Source organism: Morone saxatilis, unplaced genomic scaffold (genome assembly GCF_004916995.1).
Source record: "Morone saxatilis isolate NCDOM2014 unplaced genomic scaffold, NCSU_SB_2.0 Contig22, whole genome shotgun sequence".
Lineage (NCBI taxonomy): Eukaryota > Metazoa > Chordata > Actinopteri > Moronidae > Morone > Morone saxatilis.
The window spans coordinates 6,497,288-6,506,314 of NW_023339785.1; the positions used below are offsets into that span (position 1 = coordinate 6,497,288).

The window sequence follows — 9,027 nt, forward strand, 5'->3', positions numbered from 1 at the left end:
TTATGAGACAGACCATTAGTTTATTGCTCAGCCAGCATTGGCAAGCAAGTGAGCGTGAACAATGCGAAATATTGAAGGGGAGAGGGAAACATTCTCCACCAATAAATTGAGAGAAACGATAAAATAGTTTGTTGTTCACTGCTGTTTTTGTTTTGTTTGTGTTGCTGGCTTGAAAGTTCCCAAATCAGCCTCAGTCTAGGAAAATGGTGATGAAGAAGGTGCTTTGAATACACACAAACATCTGATTGATTGCAGCACATGTAGTACTTAACCTGTCACACAACAAAGGAAAACTCATAAATTAAACAAATGTGATCAAAGTGCAAATCTTCAGTTTGCTTTATGTTGAATGTCACTGCTATTAAATACAGCCACTGCATCTGCTAAGTTGCAACTGTGACATTTGCAGAAGAAATGCCACCTCAAAGCAGCTCGCACACCTTCGATGTGCTTGAAGCGAGGGAAAACAACAAAACAACAGCTTGCCATGGTCTGTTACCATGGAAATGTATTCAACCTCGTTTAATAGGAGAAGCACTCGGTTTTTTTGAAGCACCCTCTCACTGTCACTCCATCCCGAATCACACATGATCCTCTCCGCATAGATAAAAACACAACAGCTGTTTGTTTTATTCTCATGGGTGACTTAAAATGGTGGTATGCATGGAACAGCAGCCCCTCCCCCCACTCGCGCACGCCAACGTGCAGTTAAAGGGATGACATGCTGTACTAGAACATGAGAAACCCAGCTAACACTGTTGCCATAACAACCCAGCCAGAGGATAACTGTTTTACAGCATAACACCACCCACCACCTTGGCTGCTTCAGAAATATGTTGCTCTTCTCTGCTCTGTGTGTCAGTGGTGAAATGCTTTTGTGTTTACTCTGGGTTTTTGATCACTCACTGTGGTGATTAGGCTACTTCAAGTAAAAGAGTTGCCTTTTCCCCCCACTAGAGCTATAGACAAATTAAGGGGGGTAAACACCAATGAACCATCCTTTTGTTGGCTGTGCATATTACAAGCACAAATTAATTGAAAATGTCACATCTGCATTGGAAATGTCATTGGTTTTAAGAGGTGTACCCCAACATTAACTCTCCATCCTCTCACTTTAGTAGCACAAAATAAATGAACATAGCTATAGTTTATGATGTCACCATTTTATCAGGGAGAGTTTAAGATCATCAGTAAAAACAAGTCCTTATTTCCTTTTTTTCATCAAATTTTCATTTTCATTTATTTTTTTTTCTACTGTCCTGGATTACAATATACATCATTCTACATACAAGTTACTTTAATATCGAAACAGGGAGAAGAGACATAGAGATGTGTCCATGCTCTTTTTTAGGGCTAATCGAGTCAGCAGTGTAAATTGCTTTTGTAGTTTTTATAATGCTATTCCATTTTTTAAAAATCTTTTTAAATGATTATTTTATCAGTTTGTAAATGTCTCCTCTTGTTATTTGTCGTATTATTATTATTTTGTCATGATAGTGCTAATGCTATGTATGATATGGTTCCTAAATAAGTAAATCAGAGGTGCTAGATTACTTTCTGTATTTCAGTATAGATCAAATTTATGATTATCATCCTTTTTCTTGTCACAACACTAATTAGTGCGCATATTCTTCCTGACAACTAGATAATTGATTGGCTAGCAGGGGAAGACATTTTGGGTTAGCCCAAGGGCCAATCAATTATCATCTATATTAATTCTGTTGATGCCTAAGGTGAAACCAGATTGTAATTAATAAGGTTAAACAATTATGTGAGAGATAACTTTCAAAAAGAAATAATTCCACAAAAGGACACTCAAACATTGGGCATTCAGTTTTTCTAATTTTGCTCTGTTGTAGTAAACATCACTGTTGGGGTTTGTGACGCACAAACAAATCCCTGTCCATGGCTGTCTGACTCATTGTAATGTAAATGAATCTGATCCTATTAGCATTGCTGTCTCACTTGCTCAGGTGCTACTTTGTGCAAGAGGACTGGACACTGCCATCTTCTTCCCTTCATCACCTATGACAGTAAACCTGAACTGCAGTTTTATGTCGGAGCTATTGTTGTCATCTCAGAAGTTTTAAAATTGAATACTGTTTGAGACCTGTCTCATCCAAAATATGTTCAATGTTCCTAAATAGGTAAACCAGTCAATATTAATTTAACATAAATTGTCACTTTGATTGCATTCTGGTGACATTTAGGTGATGCCCCACCGTTATTAAGTTTAGCTGGCGGATTGAATGCTAAGCTGCTAGACAGACCACAAATATGACTGAAAATGTAGCTGGATAAAAGTCATCAAAAAGAAAATAAATGACACTAAATGTATTGCTCATATTTGATTCTTTATTTTAAAATACATTACATTCTGTCAATTTGCTCAGATAAAGGGTTGAAGGCAAGGTTTCCGTGCTTTGCTAACACAGCCAAACATTAAGAAAGTGCAACAACACAAGACATAGCAAGTCAGGTAATTGTCTAACAGCAAGAAGGCCAGCTCGGCATCTGTCTGCAGCCTTTTATTCCGCAAAGCTCTCACCAGCTACTAAAAAGCCAGTACAAGATTTGCTCTTGTTCAGCCTCTTGCTCAGTCATCTCTTTTTTGTGTCTTCTTAGCTTCTCCTGTTAGTGTCCTCTTCGGTCTGTTTGCCCCTGCCATGATGTTCATAGCGGCTGTTTCACATGGTTTCATTGTCCGCTCACCCAGCTCTGATTCTGGCACAAAACTGGTGCCACTCCCTGCCTGCAACCCCCCTCCCCCATCCCGGGCCTGAAAACCTCCTCCTCATAGCAATTAAAAGCTCCTGTGTGAGCAGTGTAAACACCTACACTCCCCTGGTGCTCAGAGATCGTAGTCGTTCCACCACAGTTGCATAGTGCGAGAACAAGTGTACTGGGCACAGAGTAGGAATGACAGTCACCATTCTCCCTATTACAAGTCAGCGTACCAAACTAAAGCAGTTATTTTAAGGTAGAAAAGTTGCACAATGTTGCTTGAAGTGTATGACAATGAGTATGACAATGAGTTAATGAAATGTGTAACTACCTCTGGTGGCAAAAAGCTCTTGCATCTTAAATCTACATCATCATTGCTGTGTGAGCATTTCTGTAGCATCGCTGCATTTGAATGAGGCCAAGGCAGGCAGTCAGGCCTTAGTTAATAAACCTGAAGATGAAACATTGCCCTGGCTGTGCTATTGACGTCTCCTATATGAGGTGGCAGATTCAGGCCATTCCCTGTGTACCTTCTGTCATCATTAGCTTCAGCCCAGGGAGGATCCTATCAGAATATCCATTGACTACCAGTAACAGAGAGAGAGTCTGAGCTGGCATCTCTCAGGCTGATTGCTCACATGGGTGAAGATTCATTTTGGTTAACCATCCCTCCGTGCCATGATTGGCTGAACTAATGGCCCATGAGCACGCTTGATTACACAAAGGTGGTGAGACTGATTGGTGGAATGATAGCGTCGCTCCTGGGGAATGTAACTTCAATAAGTCATTTCCACACAGAAGAATAACAAGTAGTATCAAAGCTTGCTTCACTTTTTAAAGTCAGACATCAACAACATAAATATTCATTATATTTGTAAAACTAGTTAATTAGTACTGATAATATTACTCTATCTTGAAGATATAAAAACTTCAAAAGCAATAAATGGCAAGAACCCTCAGGCTGCAGCTATTCTCATAAAGAAGCACAGTGTTTGCAGTGTAGCCATAGGACAGTCCTAGCCTTTAAGAATTCACTGGTCTTAAAGTAAAGGCTAAATCCACAAAAAGGTGGGCTCCAAGGAAAACGGATTAAGGTTATACAAATCTCTTTATTTTGGTTGACAGTCATGCAGTATGCTTCTTGATCTAGTAAATTATTCAGTGCAAATACAGGAGAAAATATATAAAACTGGAATAATAAGATGTTTGTATTTATATTCACCAGACAGTGTTTGTAAAGCATAAATTATTCTGTTTTATAGGCAAAATGCTCTTTTTATGAGCACCTGTCTTTCTTTCAATTTGTGGATATCTAATTTCACAACTAAATCCTTCCACCATTAAAGGAACAAGGATCAAGAAGACGTATAATAGCACGGCTTAATTCTTCAACACTTTTAAGCTGTAGAACGACAGTTACTCTCACACGTGTCTATCTTCCAAATTCCAAGACTTTACCTTCTTTTCTCAGTTAATTTCATCTTATGAGATGGTTTCACATTCAAGCCGATCATTTCCTGGCCTTTCTCTCATTTTTTAATAACTTCCTGATGTATTTATTCTCATGCTTACATGTTGTTATGAAATATGATTAAATATGCTGGTGATGTGCACTTAGATTAACATAATCCTTTTATCATAAATACTGCATATCGTAACTGTAAACTGTCAATAAATCATACAATGTATAAATGAGATTGCCCTAAGTCCTCATCTTGTTACGAAGGCCTTTAGTAGCTTTTTTTTGGGCTGCCATCATGACCAAAACTGATATTTTCTTCTTGCCACAGCTCTTTCATGCAAATCGGTAGACAGGGGTTAACAGGGTAAACAGGTGTATGTCAACAATAGCAAACACAAAAAGGAACATTTCCATTTTGGGTAAATGTTGCATTTATTCAGTAACTACAGTTCAGTTCTTCAGTTCCAAAGCAAAGCATTCTTAGTCCAGTTCAAGGTTCTTGTTATAATGTTAAGAGCCTTGCACGGTCAGGCATCTGCCTACATTGTCATGTTTACAAGAACCTATTTATGTGTAAAAATGTAAAACAATCAATCTGTTATCCTAAACAACAGACATAGAAATACACATTTTAACAATCATAGTTGATATGACATCCAGTAAAACATTTGGTCATTTTCTAGATCTGCAATCCTTAGGCAACAGTCCATTTTAAGGCGTGAGAGTGGGAAAACATGAATTTAATATGATCTAATTTACTTCAAGGTGTGGAAAATGAATAAAGGATTGGAGAGGATCATATGGCCTAACTGGGCAAAAAGAGGGATTATCTTTATGGAGCAGGGGGGAAGTCAACCATCTTCATGCAGACCTATAACCTTCATTACCACTCAGCAGAAGGAGGGAGATGTTGGTGGATAAAATCCTGTTTTTAGTAAAAAAAAAATTAATTAATTTCTAGTGTTTTTATAGTAACACAGCTGGTGTGGTATCAAATGTCATTAGGGCTGGAAACGCATTCAGTAAATGATCACATTATAGTTCAATAGGGAAACGTTTACATTGACAGTTAATGACATAAAGAAGTGTACATTAATTATTTGTTTTGATATATGATTACTTTGGGTAGAAATCTGTTTTATTATTTGGACAAAATAAAAATAGCATGACAGTACATCATAATATTCTTTTTTAAACCAAGACCTTTATCGTCTCATCTCTCTTATCATCTATACAGGTGTTTTTTGATATCTGGCTGATTAAACCTGTCGTCAGTGTGAAGTTTGGTGGAGCTAATTAATCTGTGCAGCATGTTTTAAAAATAGCAAAACAACTTGGGCCATAGCTCCGACACTGATTTAAAATCAAAAGAGAATTAGGAGAAAGTGACCCCATTTTGGTCAAAAATGTCTGATGGTCAGAATTTTGACCTGTCATTGTTTGCCAAAGCTCTGGACTCATTGCAATTAAGGATCTATGTCCGTTGATTGTCAACTTTCATGTGGGACAGTCCATATGCTCCTGCACACTAACAGTCTACTTAGACAGGTGTATCTCTTATGTTGCCTAATTAGACTTCTTCCCAAGACTGTGTGGGCATGTACAAACTGTGCTTGATTGGCATCCCTCATCCCTGTTAAGGGCTGGGCAGAATTTAAAATAGCAATATTTTACAACAGTCAGTTAATTCCAATGGAATCAATGATGCAAATATAATCAGTCCGAATGTTTCACAGAGAGTTCAAATTTGATCTGTGAATTCACGCCATTGACAAAATAGCAAGCCATCTTGACAGTGCTGACCTTTGATAGGGCATAGCCAGAAAATCCAAAATGGAGGAAGCTATTGTAGCTAAGCTATGGACCTAAAGAGTTAGCTAACTGTATGTTAGCAAGCTTGTTAGGTGGGGGGCTTTAAACTTTCAAATAACTCGAAATGGTGTATAATAATGAAAAAAAATATTTGGGAAAGTGGGGGTGAGAGAGAGGGGATGACAGGTCGAATTCAAACCCATGACTGCTGCAGCAAGGACTCAGGGTAGGTACATGAAGCACCATAGAACTCAATTTCTGACAATAAATATTGTTGAAATGTTATTGAATTGTACTTTCTTCATTATACAATTGTTCAATTGTACTTCAGTGACACTGAATCATAATGGAAGTAGTCATTATGATTTTTTGGACTTGAAAATGTTCTCTAACTTCCTCTTTTTGGAGCAAATTACTTCTCTCTGACAGCCAAAATTGAATAATTCGCAATAATGTATTGGTTATAGGTCACATAAGAGAGCCTCTGGGTCTGGACCTGGACCACAGTCGGCTTATTATTGACATCGGTACTATAGGATGAAAAGGGGGGATTGCAGATTAACAAGGGGGATGTATTTGGTCATTTTGCTCATAAAGGATAGCATTCCCCCTCAATTAGCCTACTGAGTAGCGCTAGTTAATGGTTACTTTGTCAGAGATCTTAACCAGTTGGTCCTACCTTTGTTGTAACAAAAAAAAGTAGATCACCTCATCATCTTCTATACTCCCACTTCCACCTCTGGTTGTTTTTACTAATCATGTTTAATTTCATTTATGCCCACATTGATGATGCTGTTTAATAGCCAGGCTTAAACAAAAATACCACCACTTTTTCTGTGATGCTTTACTTAGGATCAACGACAACTCAATTCCTAAATAAATGACACACACTGAGAGATAACAAGAGATCAGCCACTTTTATTTAGAAAGAGTCCCAAAAAATAAACAAGTTAGCACACATTCCATATACAAAATGTCAGTGAGAATAGCCTGAATATGCGATGAAATTGATAAGCAACTACGGTATATGTTTCTATTGTTGATTACAAAAACAACAGTGATAATAATAGTAGAATTTACCTCCCTTTGTGTTGCAGTGGAGGACTTTTCATTGGTCAATTTCAGAAAAGAAGATATAATAAAATGTGTCTTATAATTAGAAGTGCTCGTCTGTTTAAGTTTTGTAAGTAACTTATGGTAAGACTGCATAACTGCAAAAAATAAAATGAAAATACTGTATTTTCTGAATAAGTAACCAAATTTAGTATTTAATGAAAGCAGAGTAGCGTTGACGCTATAATAAGAAGGGGCTATAATTTTTCATATTTAAACTTTTTCTATAAAATATATGTATATATGTATATATTGTATATATGTCTAACATTGTATTTCCAATTTCAAACAGTTAATCTCACAACTTCAACATTAAAATGAAAACGCATGTTTGGCAGTATTGAAATAAACTTATGTAGTATTTGCGGCAACAACATGCAACTGGTGCTACTTCATTGTCAGATCAATGCAAAATACATGGAGACTGGAAAACAAAGCGAAAAGGCTATTGTATCAGCACTGTCATTGCCACCGACTGTACATCTAGTTACAAACGTTACAGAATGTATCATTTACATTCACTGAGATGACAGTGATTGATTATATTAAGACTATATTCATATCTACTGGCACTAGAATTTGGCACTCGTACTTATTTGGCATTTGAAACCACCACGTAAACCATGTGGATGTTGATGCCTCTTTTTGATGTCACTTCAAAATGTGATGCGATAATACTATACCATACTACGTTTTGTTTTGCATTCATGGCGTGTAAACAGATTAATTTCCTCTTGAAAGTAGAACAACCCCGGTCCTTGTCAGAAAAAATACAAACAACAAAAGCACTGAAGCAAACAAATAGACAAAAGTATAAAGCAAAGTCGCTGCACCAACTCTAACAAGAAAAACATAGAAGGTTTGATTCCAAATGTCAAGCATTGACATATATTTCATATCAACACCAAATGTTAAAGAATAAAATATACAGGAAAGTTTAGAATAGGAATTAATTACATGATTTCAGCATCTCACCCCCATATGTATTTGGCTTTAAAAATATGGAACTAGAAGCTGTTTAGTATTTTTTCTTTCTTTATCACACATTAAGATGTTTATATCCAACCAGTATGTAAGCAAGTTTATTTAAAAGCTATTTTGTGAAAATACATAAAAATATTTTTTTTTTCAATAAACTTTTTTCTTAGGTTTTCTTAGAAAAAAAAAAGACAATTTCACATCTTAATGCAGATGATATCAAGTGTGCTTGAAAATCCTGTTTGGCGGTGGTGGCTACAGAAACAGTGCGTTTTTGATGACATCTTCCCCTGACGCACACACCCCTGCGCTCTTCACACACACACACCCACACACACTCAACAAACACAGTTAAGATGACGGAAACTCCCAGAAGCAGCCGTTGCCATCAATCAAGCCCTCGTTTCCGTCTCAGTCCAGTCACGACAGATAGATAGGAAAGCATGGCGTCATCAGTTCAGAAAAAAAGAGCCTCCCTTTTATATTCCGAGATGTAATTCCACCCAGAGAGGGAGGCGTTTTATACGGTGAGAAATAGAGACAGAGAGCAACAATACAAGTCTTTGTGAGAGGCAAAATGAAGCCTCCATCTCCTACCTTTCCTTTTTCACCAGACAGAGACAGAATAAGCGCCGGAACAGAAGGAGGGAGGGAAGGACAAGAAAAAAATCGCTCTTTTGAAACCATTGTAAGGCACTCAGAAGTTTCTCATTGATCAGGACAGATCTGTCAGGCTGACGTTTAGTCCCATGTCAGGTCTCACGTAAGGGACAGCGTGAACAGCTTTAGGAAACTCTGGAGTCATCACCCGACCATTCTCCCCAGTACTCCCAGTGACGGAAAGTCTCGCTTTATTCCTCATGGCGTCCCCAAAGGTCATCTAAACAAGCAAAGTCACATGTACACGCAAGCAACATTAACACATTCACACACACACA

The 9,027-nt window shown here is 37.5% G+C and overlaps 1 protein-coding gene across 4 annotated transcripts in view; it reads right to left on the reverse strand.

Annotated features, from left to right (window-relative positions):
- Positions 1-6,896: 6,896 nt before the first annotated feature.
- The window catches only part of gria2b (glutamate receptor, ionotropic, AMPA 2b), a 49,695-nt gene continuing 47,564 nt past the window's right edge, over positions 6,897-9,027 (reverse strand). For 2 of the 4 annotated variants that reach the window (XM_035669555.1, XM_035669554.1), the window contains exon 16: positions 6,897-8,969. In XM_035669555.1, the coding sequence (XP_035525448.1) occupies positions 8,805-8,969 (165 nt within the window). In that variant the 3' untranslated portion in view covers positions 6,897-8,804. The remainder of the gene's footprint in view (positions 8,970-9,027) is intronic. The other 2 variants (XM_035669557.1, XM_035669556.1) reach the window with 1 other exon arrangement.